Source organism: Bactrocera dorsalis, chromosome 2 (genome assembly GCF_023373825.1).
Source record: "Bactrocera dorsalis isolate Fly_Bdor chromosome 2, ASM2337382v1, whole genome shotgun sequence".
Taxonomy (NCBI): Eukaryota; Metazoa; Arthropoda; class Insecta; order Diptera; family Tephritidae; genus Bactrocera; species Bactrocera dorsalis.
Window position 1 is genome coordinate 75,737,512 of NC_064304.1, and position 18,352 is coordinate 75,755,863.

At 41.1% G+C, this 18,352-nt stretch overlaps 1 protein-coding gene across 1 annotated transcript in view; it reads left to right on the top strand.

Annotated features, from left to right (window-relative positions):
- Nucleotides 1-17,778, top strand: part of LOC125776613 (uncharacterized) — a 217,393-nt gene extending 199,615 nt beyond the window's left edge. The window contains exon 2 of the mRNA XM_049449927.1: nucleotides 16,420-17,778. Within this exon, the coding sequence (XP_049305884.1) occupies nucleotides 16,420-17,264 (845 nt within the window). The 3' untranslated portion in view covers nucleotides 17,265-17,778. The remainder of the gene's footprint in view (nucleotides 1-16,419) is intronic.
- Nucleotides 17,779-18,352: the final 574 nt, after the last annotated feature.

Sequence of the window (18,352 nt, forward strand, 5' to 3'; positions counted from 1 at the left end):
GTCACCTGTCATTACGTTATTGAACAAAGTAGTTCTTTCAGCTGCTCAAACGCTTTTTCTTGTTCCAACTGCCATACAAACGGGCGATTCTTCTTTATTAAATCATGTAAACTTTTAGCCACGTTCGCAAATCCAGGTACAAAACGGCGGTAATACGTGCGTAAGCTAAGGAAGCTGCGGAGTTCATGTATGTTGGTGGGTCGAGGCCAATCTTTGACTGCTTTTATTTTTCCTTCCTCTGTGTGAATCCCCTCAGTTGACACTTTATGTCCTTAATGAACACTTTTTGGGATTCAAGCGTAATCCGGCTGATGCTATTCGCTGAAAGACTTCCTCTAGATTTTTCAGAAGATCATCAAAACTTTTTCCCATGATGATAATGTCATCAAGATACACCAAACATGTCTTCCAGTTGAGTCCTTTTAACACATGTTCCATCAGTCGGTCGAACGTTGCAGGCGCATTACATAACCCAAATGGCATCACAGAGAATTCCCATAACCCGTCGCCTATACTGAAAGCGGTCTTTTCACGGTCACGTTCATCAATCTCGACTTGTCAATATCCACTTTGTAGATCTAATGTAGAAAACCATTTCGCTCCAGACAAGGTGTCTAATGTATCGTCGATTCTTGGTAGAGGATAACTGTCTTTCTTTGTGCTACGGGTGCTACCATCTTTCTTTTTAACTAAGACGATAGGTGAGCTCCATGGACTTATTGAAGGTTCGATTACACCGTTTTTGTGCATGTCTTCAATAATTTTGTTAGCATCTTCACGTTTTGCTAGTGGAACCCTACGCGGAGCTTGCCGGATTGGTTTAGCGTCTCCAGTATTTATGCGATGTTTGACAATGCCGGTTCTTCCTCTGTTTCCTTCGTTTGCAAATATGGATGCGTATTTTTCTATTAGTTTTTCTGCTTTTAATTTTTCATTTCCATGCAGTTCGTTCAGCAAATTATTTAGGAGTGTAGGACTTATCTGCTGTGGCTCAATAGTAGGCTTCTGTTGTGACCGTTCGCATCGTGCTATTGCACTTATATTCTGGCACTGTCCAATTACTGCTCCTTTCTTCAGACTTATAGGCGTGTTGAATTCATTCACTACTCTGACCGGAATGGTGGCGTCTTCTCTAGTTTTCACAAGCGTTCTTCCTACCAATATGGGTGTATCTATTTTTGTTGGTTCCACAATCCACAACTCTTCAGTCCCACCTCCTCCATTCACTTTAGCCCATACAATCGCCTCAGATTTTGGTGGAATACTCTGATTATCATCAACAATCACCCTCTTACTTTCAACGTCGGTCACATATCCGGTGTTTATAGGCATCTCCATGTTCTGGCAAAACAGCATTTGCTTGTTTAAATCCAAAGTAACCCCGTGATCAATCATGAAATCTACTCCCATTATAATTTCATCCGTGATTTCTGCTACGATGAAGGTGTGATTAACTTCCAGGGTACCAATCATCACTTCGCAAAACACTTTTCCCGCGACAGCTGCTTCCTCTCCGGTGGCCGTTCGAAGCTTGCAACCGACTAATGGTTCAACCGTTCCTCTTTCCACATCCGGTCGGATAATTGAATGTGTGGCACCAGTATCCAAAGTAAGCGTTGACAGTCGTCCATTTACAATGCCGTTGATAGTAAGATTGTTGTCATGGCGACCCATTTGTGATATCGAGATGGCGGGGCAAATAGTTGTGGGAACCAGCTCACGCCCCTTTGAACTGTTCCGTTTTAGTTTAACGACTTGTGAGATGTGGATGCTCCGTCCTCGTTATCTGTTGGTTGTTTCTGTTTTGATGGGTTTACTTTTATATTGCAATTTCGGGCAAAGTGACCCGCTTTTCCACAGTTGAAACATCTGCCTGTTGTATTTACTCGCGGTGCAGCAATTGTCTTCAGAGTCTTCAATATTTCTTCCATCAGCGCCGGTTGTTCCATTTCAACCCTTTGTACTTTGTGTGCTGGTTTACTTAGTAGGGAAGCTGTTTCCTGTGTGAGGGCGTGCGAAACCGTTTCAGCAAACGTTCTTTTTGGCAATGCATATGTGGCGCGTTTGGTGTCCACATCACGAATTCCATTTATGAAACATTGAATCTTTACCCTCTCAATGTAATCCACAGGTGCATCTGCATTTGCCAAATGAGCCAGTCGTTCTATTTCAGTTGCGAACTCTTGCAATGACTCGTTCATTTTCTGACCCCTATTTTGCAGTTTGATCTGGTATATTTGTTTCCAGTGCTCACTACCATATCGTCTTTCTATCGCACTCATCAATGCCTCATAGTTGTCCCGTTCACAGTCTGGAATAGTCTGAAGGATTTCTGCCGCAGGTCCTTTCAATGATACAAACAAGGACGGCACTTTGTCCGCTGCATTCCAGTTATTGGCCATTGCTGTCTTTTCAAACTGAAGTTTGAAAATTTGAAATGGAATACTTCCATCGAATGTGGGTGCCTTCAATCTTGGATTATTTGTTGATGGTGCAGGGCCATGCAGTTGCAGTTCTCGCATACGACTACTCAGTTGAAGAAATTCTGATTTTAAATTTTCTTCTTCATTTTTTAACGTGCTTAATTCCTCTTCAAATTTTGAAAATTTCTCTTGCACTTGTTTTTGTAGTTGTGTAGTATTTTCTGTAATCTGTTGTACCAAACGCTTTTCTAACTGTGTATTATTTTCAGTCATTTGTTGTGTAAGGCGAGACTCTAACTGTGATGTATTTTCAGCTATTTGCGTCATTTGCTGTGCCAGACGATTTTCTGTTTGCACTGCATTTTCTATATTTTCAGCTATTTGCTGTGCCAGACGATTTTCTGTTTGCACTGCATTTTCTGTATTTTCAGCTATTTGCTGTATAGCCACTAATAGCATGTTCATGTCTACACTTAATGATGTTCGTTGTTCTTTTACTTTTTCTTCCACCTTTGTAGAAGTTTCTGACCCATCAAATTCGAACTCGTCCACATTAATTCCATCCGCTTCCATTGCTTCACGTAATCGTGCCTGCAGATCCGCCTTTTGCCCGCTTATCGGCAAATTACGCTCCTCCAGTTCTTTTTTTAATTGCTGAATTCTCAATTCTCCGAATTTAACCATCTTGAATTTGGATTATTTGACAATCCCACTTCTGACACCAATGTTGCGAATTTACTCCTTACTAGTTTACTTTACTAGGTTCGTATCTCTGGATTGACAAATAAAACCGTTTAATTCTTCAACAAAATCTCTTTATTTTACAACTCGTCAACACTATAGCAGTTTACTCTGGCGCTGCCACGGCTTATATAGCCACGCACTTCTCGCTGATGCCGACGTGTCCTTAGACAGAATATTGCGTCTGGAAATTACAAGAACATAATGCTATACGGCGCCAAATGCAGACAGCCGTGGCGCAAGACTCAGCAATTGTTTTAGTAGACAAGCAGACGGCTGCGGCGCCAGAAGTCTATTGTTTCGACAAGCAGACAGCCGCGGCGACAGGGGTCTACAACAAGACAAATGCTATTCCATATACCTACAGCTATTGTTCATAATAAGGGATGCATATAGCAATACAAATACAACTTAATACTACTTTTGTAACAATATATTCATATACATATGTATGCATAATATGTATATGGAAAAGTGTTCACATATTCAATTTTAGCTTGAAAAATCTGTTTTATAATTTTTTTATAGTTAATAAAGAAAAAAGAATCATTCGAAAGTACAAACAAAAAAAGCTGTGAAACGCTGAAAAATCCTTCACTTGTGGTTTTTAAGGTGTGGCAAAGCTGGTTTTCCTCGCAAATATAAACACTCTCAACTTTTCAGCAATAAAGTTGATGTGATTTTTAAATTACTAAATTTAGTTGAAAAATAACAAAATAAATGTGAAATGTGAGCTTATTTCAATGCTTAGAGTTAGGCTGTTCACGATAAGGTGGTTAACGGGTTATGTGGTTATGTGATTAAGTAAACAACAACAAAATGCGTTATGACAAAATAACCAAAGTTGACCAACCTATGCCCTTGTTTACAGATTATGTGGTTGTTTGCTTATTTCTGTGTTAGAAAGTCGTTGGAATTTTACTAAATGGCAGCACAAAAAATAAATAAAACTAAGCGAATGGCATTTCCATTTAGATTTTCTTATTGGAAATTCTGCTATTAACAGCTGTTTTTTGTTTACAATCAGCAAATTATGCAAGATGTCTGCAAATTTTATACAAAGAATTTTTTGAACCATTAAAATTCGGATTATTTAATAAGCACATACCATTAATAGAGTCCATTTCCTGAATAGCAGAACTTATTTTAAATTTGATTATTTTGCTTTTTAAACTTTGTTTAGGCATTTTATAAGTTGGAATTTCATTAAACTAAAATTGTAAACAATGAACAGCTGTTTGTGTAAAAATAAGCAAATAACCATACAACATAGGGTGCTCACGGAGCATAGAGGTTATTTTTAATCTAATAATCACATAACCCGATAACCACCTTACCGTGAACAGCCTAAGTGTATATTTGAATATACAGAGTAAAAAACGTGAAAAACTTTAGTGAAACGCAGAGAAATAACATGTGTTCTTAGTGCAAATTTTTGCCTTTTTAAACGTGAATATTTTAAAAAATGTTAGTTATTTTTATATTATTTTTGGATATTCCTTCTCTGGAGAAGATCTGCTATCCGTACATACCCCATTTATACGGAAATTCGGGTTTTTTACCCCTCCGCCAAAGTAATCGGAATCGTACCCACATATACAATAGGGGTATTCGCTTGCTCTTGCAAGATTGCAGATTGTAAAAATACTATACCGAAATATACAAGGGCACGAGAGCACCCATTGCAGAATTTAGTGATATATGAACGGCTGATTCGGTAAATTTATTATGAATGACTATTATGCATGTCTATTGTGAATTGGCGCACCTTCTGCATACATTTTTAACAAAAAAAACTGTAACAAATCTTTATAATTTAAATAGAAATTATAAAATCTATTTAAAACTTACCTTCCTCAACAATTTAACAACGTAATATGTCTTTATGTAAAATGACGGCTAAAACAGGGTTGCAATCATATTTTGCGTGCGCAAATATACATGGGTTTTGGCCTGACATATTTTACAGCCATTGCAAATAATTTTCTGCGTGTGTTTGTTGTTGTACCGGTGCACCAAGAGGAAATATATGCATTTCTTGCATCGTGCAAGGGTTTTGAAAGAGCAAGAGAATACCCCTAATATAGAGGTAGGTGACTTGCTGGCAGCTTTCGAAATATTTGCATTTAAAATAAAATTAAAAAAAAATCCAAAAATTCTCAAATGAAAGTATGTATTTTTGTCTGTACTATTATAAATTTTAGCTTGTAAATATTTGTTTAACACTAATTAATGCATAAATAGTTTAAAGCCAAAATTAGAGTTTCCCTAAATTCGTTTTATTTGTACATAACAAAAGGTTGCATGCAGACAAATATTAAGTCCATACCCATATATTGTAAGCACACATAAATAAGCAAAATGGAAAAGATTGATTGATTGATCTCCCAACTCACATTGACTCACTTAGCCCAAGCGCATTAATGAAATCCAATTGTTTACCGGATGCTAGTGAGCCAATGTGATTCTTATACGGAAATATCGATCCAAGGGCCTTAATCCTGCTACAGAGTGCTGTGCATTCGATCAGCAGGTGCTCCGGGGTTTCAGGCTCCCTGTCGCAGAACCGGCAGTTAGTACAAGAAGACAGGCACATGCTATGCAGATGCCTATTCAGTTTGCAGTGGCCAGTGTACCATGCGACTAGTAGCCTGAGTTTGTTCCAGGGGAGGTTTATTACAGCTTTGAACCTTCTCAAGTTGTAACCTCCCATTAGCAGCTTGGAATGTCTGATACTGTGAGTTTGTTGCCAATGTTCCTCCCTGCCCACTCCTTCTTCCTTGCAGAGCAGCTCCTTCATGGTATGGGGACCCACCTCCGTAAAGGGTTCGGATACACCCAGATTAGGTGTACCTGGTTTCATTCCGCAAGGCTTTTCAGCCTTTTCCTGCGCTCCTGCACTAGTAGCGATTTGATCTCGTAAGAGGAGATCGCTTTTAGCGCCGCTTGACTATCGCTGAGAATGGCTACTCGCTCATTGCGATAGTTGCGATAGACATTTTGGAGCCATCGGTGCCACCTTACCGTGCTGTTCCTCAGCATCAGTGCGAGGTTGAAATCATTCCACTCGTCTTTACTGCCAAGGGTGACCTTAAATCTTTTCCTGAAGTTAACCAATTTAACTCCCGGAGACTTGAATCTCTCAAACGAGGCCATTGCCCACCTGATCGAGTCCGCCGTGAATAGCTGGCGAGTTTGGCGATATTCCAATCCTCGCGGGATGGCCTGTGTTCGATCACGGGAAAACACTGGTCTTCCCGAACTGTCTCCGGGAAGTACCCCCGCAGAAGCTCCGTTGCTCTGTCCTCTGCGATGATCCTAAACGTCGCATCATTCCGTTTAATTGCTATTTCTACGTCGTTTGTGCCTCGTGCTAGAGCTTTGTGCAGCCGAGCCGTTTCTGGCGTAGTGGCGACATTCTCGCAGAATCTCCTGAAGCTTGAAAGCTATTATCCATATGCCGTCGGTCGCTCGACACATTGACTCTTTGACAAAACGTGAGCTTCGCCATGAAGCATTGAGTGTACATATTTACATACATACATATGTTGCATTTAGACAAATTTACAAACATTATGCCATATATTATATGACAGACCATATGTCATATTTGTTTACATGCACACATAATTATATATGAGCACATGTGCGACCGCTAGATCTTTTAACATAATATCGAAACTTTTAATGTAAATTATTAAATTTAAAACTGACTATTAAATCGTTTTCTATCGATCTTGGACTTTGTGTCAACATTAACCCAACAAAATATTTGTAGAGATCTGTTTGCATCCCAAACTTATTCTCAACTGAAAATGTCACTTTTTGAGCCGAATTCTCGACATTTGCGGGAAATTTTGCTTTTCTTTTTTAACTCCAAGAAAAGTGCGGCTGACATGAGGGAGTTTCACCACAGATCATAAGCGTGTTTCACCAGAGTTTTGCATCAGGGGACTCAAAAATAGCAGAGTTGAGCATTTTCAGTGTTAAATAAGAAAAAAAGATAATTCCAATGTTAAAAGATGAATGCTTACAGATTCGCTTATTAATTTATACATTTACATTAAAAGTTTTGATATCATCTTAAAAGACCAAGTGGTGTGCTCATACTCGTATATAATAATGTGTGCATGTAAATAAATATGACAGACCATACGCATAATGTTTGTAAATTTATCTACATGCAACATATGCATGTATGTAAATACGTAAAATTAATGGTTTATGCAAAATCTCCGTTGATACGGGGAACCAATGGCGTAGCTCACGTTTTGTCAAAAAGAAGAAGAAAATCCGAGCTTTGCTGAAAAAATAAGCTAACGATCGGCAATTGTTACCGCTTTCCTTGCAGCTCTAACAACTTCGCCTCCACAGTAGCGTAAATATGTATGTTTATGTATGAGCTTTCATGTTTACATATCGACGCGAGCCAAACGAGAAACGACAAATATTTGAAGTCCACAAGAACTATGCTGCCACTTTTGTCACTCTTTTCTGTGTGTTGCGAGTTTGGGGGTTGTCAGTTTTCCATTCCAGAAGAAACATCAGAAAGTTGTTCAACTTATGATTTTTAGCGTTTGCCAACGCGACGGAAAGCCGCTTTTTGGCAAACGCATTCTCTAGGAGATATGACGGTAGCTGCTTTTATGAATGGGAAGTAGTGCAGGTCGCCTCCACACTGGTGCATCCTGGGTAACGCTAAATGGCCCGTCGTCGTTAAGTTTGCGAGGTAGGTGTAAGTTGAGAGGACTCCTTCTTTACGCTGGTCGGTTCTGAACGTACTGCCTTATAAAGGCGTACGTCAACCTTCGCCTTGGCCTCATCACTGAGATGACCTGGGAACCATAAAAGGCGACTACCTTTCCGGGGACGGATAGCGGCTTTGAGTGGGCACTTTTTAGGAATGAAAAAATCAAACTGTAATATTGACGAAACGATGACGTAGGAAGCTGCCTGGCGGGACTGCTGCTCCCGTGGCAACGAAACCGTCGTAGGGTAGCTGCAGCAGCAAGACTAAGACCTCGATAGAAATTTCCTCATCAGGCGACAAGATGGGGGAAGCCGGCGCAAATCCGCTGGCAAAAGAAGTAGTGAAGAGTGGAGCCTTTATACACGGCGGAATCGCTAGCACTAGCAGAGGAATTTTTGCTAGATTTATGAAGGAATCCAGGGGGGGCATTAGCAAAGGTGCTTTGACAAGGAAGCTGAAGTCGGGCCGTCAATTAGCGGTAAAAATCGTGGAACACTACGGTGATAAGCATGTTGGTCATGTATCTAACATGCTTGAGTGGGCTAAGAAAGTGCTGAGTGAGAGCGAGACCGATAGGGCACGACTCGAAACGAAGAGACCTAAACCAGCGGTTAAGCGGCAAAGGTCGCATGAGGGAGAAATCTCCCTTGGTAAAAAACCACGAACGGGGGCTGCTTTAACTTTCAGCGAAATCGCCAAAAGCGCTGGTGCTAGAGTACGCAGCAGGGTGCCATCCCCCATGAAGATTGGAAGAGAGTAGCGGCGGCTATTTCTTCAGTCTTCCTCAAGGTGGTTAAGGGAAACCCTGGACTACCCCCAAAATGTGTACGTGCCGGTTGGCACCATCATGGGCTGCATAAGCTGAAAAGAAGAGATCGGCCATAAGGAGGCAGTCTCTCTGGAGAAGAGGTTTGAAAGGGAGCCAGACTGGAAGCCGTCAACAAAGAGGATCTTCCTCTTCGCCCTAGCTTCGCGTCTGAGATTGAGGAAATCCTTAGGTACTGCAACCCCCCAGTCGCTTTTTAATTTTATTGTTAGTGAAAATATTTGCACCTGTAATAGGGGAAATTCTCCAACTTTTGTGAGAGGAGGAGGTTTTCGACCTCACCCTAGCTTCACACGGCATTGCCCCGCTGATCTCAAACTGGAGGGTCCTCGATAACCACTCGGGTATCGGTATTTAAGAAGGCGCATTCCGAGAGACTATCTATCAGTAGCGCAACATGGGTATTGCAAAGGAAGGTCAGTGAACACTGCCCTGCACACTATCGTGTCGTGGCTTGAAGACGCAATTGAGGCTAAGGACTTCGCTGTTGGGACCTTCCTTGATATTGAGGAAGCTTTTAACAATGTCCTACCGGAGGCAGTCGTAACTGCTCTAGACGGTCTTGGGGTTGAATCGAACCTCAAGCACCTCATCTTCAGTCTTCTGTGCAACCGAGTGGTCGAAACAGAATGGGCAGCGCGATCGCGCGGCGGAATGTGAGCAGGCGAACCCCTCAGGGCGGGGTTCTTTCTCCTCTTCTATGGATCCTAGTCGTTAACGTTCTTCTAAAGAAACTAGAGGATCTTTGCTGTCGGCTGATTGACTATGCAGACGATGTAGCACTGTAGGAAAGCTTTTTAGGACCGTGTATGAATTGATGCAGGGATATCTCAACGCTGTAACAAAGTGGGCGGTTGGAAGTGGACTCGCCATCAAGCCTGGCACCGTTGCCGCAAGTGGGAGGTATTCGCCTGCAACCGGCGGATACATTGAATTATTTAGGGCTCATCCAGGATAAGAAGCTTTCATGGAAGCCGAATATCGAGGAGAGAGCCAAAAAGGCATCGATTGTCCTTTACTGCTGTAGAGGAGCTGTTGACAAGAGGTGGATCCTTTCACCGAAGGTGGTCCTCTGGCTCTATGACACCATAGTCAAGCCCCTAATGTTCTATGGGGTCTTTATGTAATGGAGGGCTTTACAGAAGACCACACTTGCAAAGAAACTTGAGAGCGTTCAACGGGCTGCGCTCATCAGCATGTGCGGTGCATTAAGGTCCACCCCAACCATTGCACTTAATTCAATTCTGAACATAACGCCGGTGGACATCGTCGAAAAGTGTATGGCCGCAAAAGTGGCTATTAGGCTCAGGGAATCTGGGTTCCTAAAGGAGCGTGTATCTGAACATTCAGATATCCTCACAAGCTTTGACTCCATACCGGATCATCTGGATCATGGAGTCGCTATATCGAACTCTGGCGGCTCCTTCTCTGCCCATATGCCGACGAGGGAGTTAGGGGCGGGAAGAAGCCGTTGGAGGAGAGGAGCTTCTTTACGGATGGGTCAAAGCTTGGGGGGAAGGTTGGTGGAGGGGTTTACTGTCGGGAGCTCTCCATCAAATCCAATTTCAGACTTCCCGACTATTGCAGTGTCTTTCAGGCTGAGGTTGCAGCCTTCAAGGAAGCAGCAGATTTGCTGATCCGGATAGTGTCCATCTTCAGGGAAGTGACCATTCACTCAGATAGCAGAGCGACGATACTAGCCCTGAACTCATTCACAGTGCGTTCAGGGTTGGTCGAAGAGTGGCTGCCATTACAGTCTCTGGCGGCGAGTGCATTTATTATAAGACTTGTATGGGTGCCGGGTCGCAGTGGAATCGCAGGTAACTGCAAAGCTGATGAGCTAGCAAGGAAAAGCACCCTAGAATCGTTACCGGTAGAATGGGAACGGGTCCCGCGTTTGGGAGATCAAGCCTTAGACACTTGGGGGCACATACCTTCAGACATCCCACTGAACTGGCGGGCGTAGAAATTAAGCGTCTTAGCAAATTTGTATTGGCTACTAAGCGTTTTGCCGACCTTTAAGTCCGAACAAGGGAGTTCTATTTTCAATGGCTTTACAAAGGACTACATCTATTAGTCCACGTGCGATCTCTGATCAGCTATCTAACCTAACCTGCTTATATGAATGAAGCGAATTTGTTTGTTGAAAATGCGCTGGCGTTCATGATTGAAATTGTTTTTGTTGCAAGATTTACTACATTTGGGCTTCGGCCATGTGGCTGCCGTATTGACTTGTGACGCCGCAGATGCTATTTGAAGCGATTGTTGTTTTTGTAGAACAATTTTTGTGGTTTTTGTGGGTGACATATTTACAAGTATACGCATATGTATGTGTATGAATTATTTGTGAGCCACAGTCATACGCACATACATATTTATGTATGTACATATGAGCAGTGCGCACATGTTATTACTTATAAGTGATAATATGATTTGAATTCGCGAAAACGAGCCTTAACACATATGGTCATGATACATGTGAATATAAATTTTTATTGAGAACAGATACGATTTATTTACATTTATCCCTCTTATAATATATATAATTTTTTAATATATTATGATAATTTTTGATATATTGACATAGATATATAATGGAGTATTGATGTAGGATTGGGATGCAGGGGCATCACCTTTTGATGTGCTAAATAGTACGAAATCTACACTTTAGTAATTGGGCAACACTGCCAACAATTTTTCCGGAGAGATCGTTAAATTGATCAAATCGCCTTTGACTCCATAAAACCGTTCGAAGAGATGTTCAACTTATTCCAATGTCAAAATGCGCTTCAAAATTTGCGTTTTTTATAACATTTTCCATTATGGCCAGATTGAACAAAATAATAATTTTTGGGCATTTATCAACCCAATACCCACCATTTAGTACGAATAAAAATTACTATATAGTGGTTATTTATTATATGGAGAAACTATTTAAATCGTTTTAAAGTATATTAGAACAACTGACCCTTGATCTTTCAATACCCAATAAAGGAATTTAAGCTTGCCAGCTCTCAATCATTAAATGTTTTTAATCATTTTCCATTGAAAATAATACTATGGCTTCAAATTACAAAACGTTTCATCAAATACCTTTAAATTTCACAAATTTATTTAATTTTCATTGATTAACATTTTTTATAAGTAGTCTTGAACGATGCAACAAATCCCTCCGTTTACATATTTTTTGGTAAGATATCAATCTGGCCATCGCTCGTTTCCAATTGCTAAACGTCAAAACCTCCTGAACTCGATCAACTGTGAAAGTTTAGGTGGTTTTGACGTTTAGCAATTGGAGTTAAACATCTCTTTATCTCTGCTAAAAACATTCCATATCGAGTCGTCTCCGTACCAGCATCGTTTGCTTTGAATACTTTTTCCTATATTTTATATTATTATATAAACCATACATAGATTTACCTACATTTTCTAAACTGTACATTTCAATAAAGTGAACTGTTTTTATATAAACCCACATAGATATAAATCTGTATATAGTATATAAAACATAGGAAACAATTAAAAAGTAATCCTTATTCACATTAAGTACAAATATTGCTTTGGAAAAGTAATTTAATTAAAATGTATTCAATTGCACCTGTATTCATAAATATGCGCAAGACGAACTCATTTGCGTACATATGTTTCCATATAAACATATAAAAATATAATCAAACGAGATGGCGAGGCGAACTAAAGTGAGAAGGCGAAACATCCCCTGCATAGGGTTGTGCGCTGGGTTTGGGACCCGCCACGTAAAAACCACCCCCAATGAAAAACCACCAACAGCCTCGGATGAGAGATCCCCTTTTGATGACCACAATGGCAAACGAATTAAGGACTATGATTTGTGGGGATGCACCTGGAATGTCCAGTCCCTTGACTGGGAAGGTGCCGCTGCCCAGCTGGTTGATGTCCTCGTGAAAATAAAGGCTAAAGTAGGTCCTTGTGGCATTTACTACAGTGGCCATATAAAGGAGCGCAAGTTTGGTGTTGAATTCGTGGTGAGAGAGAGACCGAGAGTTGAAGAGGGAAGCGAGACGCATTTGTAGACAGAAAAAGAAAGAGGCCGAAATGCGTGAGTACGAAGAGCTTGATAAGCTGGCCGACAGGGGTAATGCTCGGAAATTCTACGAAAAAAATGCGGTGGCTTACAGAAGGTTTCAAGAACCCCCAAAGGTGTTCTAGTCACCGACGCCCAGAGCATACTTAAATTATGGAGGGAACACTTCTCTAGCCTGCTAAATGCCAGTGAACGTACAACGCAAGGAGAAGGCGAACCCGATTCCGCAATCGATGACGGTGGAGCAGACGTTTCATTGCCCGACCATGAAGAAGTTCGAATAGCAATTACCCGCATGAAGAAAAACAAAGCGGCGGGGGCCGATGGATTGTCGGCCGAGCTATTCAAACACGGTGGCGAAGAACTGATAAGGAGCATACTGAACTCGATTAGCTGTCAAAGTTCAGAAGGTTTCGAAATTGCTCTTTCACTTCCAGTGAGAGAGGAGTTGGACATCTCTTTATCTCTGGTTACTGCATTGCGCTATAAATGTCACTTGATGCAGCTCTTGGACTACAACTACATATTATATTATTATTATATCGAAGATTCTTATCTTGGTTTTGTTAAATATTGTAGTATTGTGCCGAAAATACATGTGCATATATGTATCTGAATTCCTGGGAAAAAATTAACCTAATTTGACAGTTTTTCTGATCTGCATAGTATGTCAAATTTGACATTTTGAGTGCAAAATCAATGCTAACAACATAAAAAGAATATTTTTCCTAACTAAATCTGGCACCAATAAAGCTGTTTTTTGAGTTTCTTGGATAAAAGTGAATACAAATCGTCATATAAAATAGGTTTTTGTTTCATAAATCAAGCAAAAATTATAAAAAACGTAGTTTACTTGATCGAAAACGACACCTCCGAAACATTGAACATTACAACTTCAATTTTTATTTAATTTAACGAATTTTTAAAAGGTGGTGCCAATTGGAGATTTGCAGCGAAGACAGGTCATGGTCTTTCCAACGGAGAGGAGGTCTTCCTCTCCCCCTGCTTCCCAAGGAGAGCAGTACCCGTACTTTCAGAGCAGGAGTGTTTTCGTTCATTCGGACAACATGACCCAGGCAGCTTAGCCGCTGTCTTTTAATTCGCTGAACTATGTTTAAATGAGTTAAGTCTCCACACACTCTACCCGCGAAAGCTGGCGCACCCTAACAAAGCACAACTCGATACACCACAGCCGACACCACACCACAACACAATACCAACACAACTCACAGGAGCTATACCCACTCAACAAAACGGATGGACATCGAGATGGCAGAGGCAATTCGTTGTACACAATTCGCACGTTAACATTCGCATATACACTACGCCGCGTCGACAGCCACGCTACTCTACTTCGATCGGATCAATACTGCGCTTTACATTCAGCATAATACTGTTACAAAAGTAGTATTAAGTTGTATTTGTATTACTATATGCATCCCTGATTATGAACAATAGCTGTAGGTATATGGAATAGCATTTGTCTTTTTGTAGACATCTGGCGCCACGGCTGTCTGCTTGTCGAAACAATAGACATCTGGCGCCGCACTGTCTGCTTGTCTAGTTAAACAATTGCCGAGTCTGGCGCCGCGACTGTCTGCTTGCGTCTGGCGCCGTATAGCCGTATGTTCTGGTAATTTCCAGACGCGATATTCTAGAAGGACACGTCGGCATCAGCGAGAAGTGCGTGGCTATATACGAACCTAACAAAGTAAACTAGCAAGAGTAAATTCGTAACAATTGGTGTCAGAAGTGGGATTGTCAAATAATCCAAATTCAAAATGGTTAAATTCGGAGAATTGAGAATTCAGCAATTAAAAAAGGAACTGGAGGGGCGTAATTTGCCGATAAGCGGGCAAAAGGCGGATCTGCAGGCACGATTACGTGAAGCAATGAATTAATGTCGACGAATTCGAATTTGATGGCCCAGAAACTTCTACAAAGGTAGAAGAAAAAGTAGAAGAACAACGAACATCATCAAGTGTGGACATGAACATGCTGTTAGTGGCTATTAAGCAAATGGCAGAGAATGCAGTGCAAACCGAAAATCGTCTGGCACAGCAAATAGCTGAAAATACATCACAGTTAGAGTCTCGCCTTACACAACAACATCGTTTGGTACAACAGATCACGGAAAATACTACACAACTACAAAAACAAGTGCAAGAGAAATTTTCAAAATTTGAAGACGAATTAAGCACTTTAAAAAATGACGAAGAAAATTTAAAAGCAGAAGTTCTTCAATTAAGTAATCGTGTGTGAGAACTGCAACTGCATGGCCCTGCACCATCAACAAATAATCAAAGATTGAAGGCACCCACATTCGATGGAAGTATTCCATTTCAAATTTTCAAACTTCAGTTTGAAAAGACAGCAACGGCCAATAACTGGAATGCAGCGGACAAAGTGGCGTCCTTGTTTGTATCATTGAAAGGACCGGAAGCAGAAATCCTTCAGACTATTCCAGACTGTGAACGGGACAACTATGAGGCATTGATGAGTGCGATAGAAAGACGTTATGGTAGTGAGCACCGGAAACAAATATACCAGATCGAACTGCAAAATAGGGGTCAGAAGATGAACGAGTCATTGCAAGAGTTCGCAACTGAAATCGAACGACTGGCTCGTTTGGCAAATGCAGATGCACCTGTGGATTACATTGAGAGGGTAAAAATTCAATGTTTCATAAATGGAATTCGTGATGTGGACACCAAACGCGCCACATATGCATTGCCAAAAAGAACGTTTGCTGAAACGGTTTCGCACGCCCTCACACAAGAAACAGCTTCCCTACTAAGTAAACCAGCACACAAAGTACAAAGGGTTGAAATGGAACAACCGGCGCTGATGGAAGAAATATTGAAGACTCTGAAGACAATTGCTGCACAGCAAGTAAATACAACAGGCAGATGTTTCAACTGCGGAAAAGCGGGTCACTTTGCCCGAAATTGCAATATAAAGGTAAACCCATCAAAACGGAAACAACCAACAGAACACCGAAAGGGGATTCACCACAAAAATGCGGATGCATTATCACGTCGCCCTTGTCCACTGGAATGTAAACATTGCTCTAAATCAGAAGGAAAAGAAGGTATAATCGACGTGCGATTACTGAATATAGAACCTGAAGATGATTGGACTCCTCACCGCATCAAAATCAATCAGCTGGAGGACCCTGATCTTGCAAAGCTGATAATAGCCAAAGAAAATGGGGTACGACCACCAAAGGAACAAATAAGTAACGAGAGTCCAACGGCAAAAGCATATTGGGCCCAATGGAACAGCATAAACCTCGTTAATGGATACCTTCATCGTACCTGGGAAAGCGAAGATGGCAAACAGTCTCGTCTGCTGATCATAGTACCGAAGTCCATGATCCCAAAAGCATTGAAAGAATATCACAATGGACCTAGTGGAGGGCACCTTGGGATTACAAAAACTATAGAGAAGATTAAACAACGGTTCTACTGGATCGGTTGTCGAGATTTCATAGCAGAATAGATAAGTAATTGCGTAGAGTGTATGGCAGCTAAAGGTCCTAAAGCCAAGAGTCGCGGTAGGCTACAACAGTACAACGTGGGATCACCATTTGAACGAGTCGCAATGGATGTTGCAGGTCCGTTTCCAACCAGTACGGCCGGAAACAAATATCTACTGGTTGTCATGGACTATTTCAGTAAATGGCCAGAAGTATATGCCTTACCAAACCAAGAAGCGAAGACAGTAGCCGAAGCGTTTGTAGAAAATTGGATAACAAGGTTCGGAGTGCCCGTCGAATTACACTCAGATCAAGGCAGGAATTTCGAATCTTCCATTTTCCAAGAAGTCTGTACATTATTGGGCATCCACAAGACACGGACAACAGCGTTACATCCACAATCAGATGGAATGGTGGAGAGATTCAACCGAACGCTCGAAGAACATCTGCGGAAAATCGTTGATAAAGATCAACGGAATTGGGACAAGTGCATCCAGATGTGCCTGCTGGCGTATCGTTCAGCGAAGCACGAGACAACTGGTTACACGCCAGCAAAGATTATTTTCGGATCTGATCTGCGACTCCCTGCTGATCTTAAGTTTGGAACGAATCCTAAAGCTGTAAGAAATGATGGAGATTATTGTTCTGCCTTAAAGGAAGAAATGAATGAATTGCATCTAATGGTAAGACAGCATACGCATCTGATGAGCAATAAGATGAAGGACCGGTTCGATCAAGCGGCAAATTCAAAAGGTTTCGAAGAAGGTGATCTGGTCCTGTTGTACAATCCACTTCGAAAGAAAGGCTTGTCCCCGAAACTGCAGACAGCCTGGGAAGGACCCTATATGGTGATGAAACGACTTAATGACGTGGTATACCGCATACAAAGAAATGGAAAAGCACGATGTAAAATGAAAGTAGTACATTTGGAGAGGCTCGCCCCATTTGGTTCAAGAGGATTTGTGCCTAATCGGGACGATTAGGCTTTAGTGGAGGGCAGTGTTACAAAAGTAGTATTAAGTTGTATTTGTATTACTATATGCATCCCTGATTATGAACAATAGCTGTAGGTATATGGAATAGCATTTGTCTTGTTGTAGACATCTGGCGCCACGGCTGTCTGCTTGTCGAAACAATAGACATCTGGCGCCGCACTGTCTGCTTGTCTAGTTAAACAATTGCCGAGTCTGGCGCCGCGACTGTCTGCTTGCGTCTGGCGCCGTATAGCCGTATGTTCTGGTAATTTCCAGACGCGATATTCTAGAAGGACACGTCGGCATCAGCGAGAAGTGCGTGGCTATATAAGCCGTGGCAGCGCCAACGTAATCAATCAGTGCTGAAGTAAACTGCTATAGTGTAGACGAATTGTGAAATAAAGAGTTGTTGAATTAAATTAAACAGTGTTGATTTTATTTGTCAATCCAGAGATACGAACCTAACAAAGTAAACTAGCAAGAGTAAATTCGTAACAATACGAACGATCAGCTATAATAGTTTCACAGGGATACCATCTCGTCAGCTCGCTCTGAATTTTCATTGTACATTCGCAAGTGCATTTACATTTCTCTTTACATACTTAATTGTTAAATGCAAAATATCAAAATCTTTCTAAGCCAACCTTTTTAAATTAAATTAACTTATATACAAAAACAAGAGCATTTTTTTCTTGGCCTCGTTTAAACATAGTCCCTCAAGCTTTACCGAAAGACACCTTCGGATTTTACTTAAAAAAATATGTAAAATTATTATGTTATGTTAACATATTTTAAAAAGATCACTAACGAAGTGAATCTAGTGAGTTTGGTTAACATACTAAACTGAAATATCTGTATTCTAAAAGAATGTACAATTGATTTCTTAAATTGATTTTTCTCCGAACCACGTTTCCTCGCATGGATGGCACTCTCATTCAAATCTATTGCACTTATCGATATGAACCAAACGGCATTTTACACTTTAGATGTCTGGCTATGGCTTCTAGCAGAACCAGAAATATTCATTATGATTGAAAAAAGTAAAAAACAATAGGGGTATTCTCTTGCTCTTGCAAAACCCGGTGCACGGTGCAAGC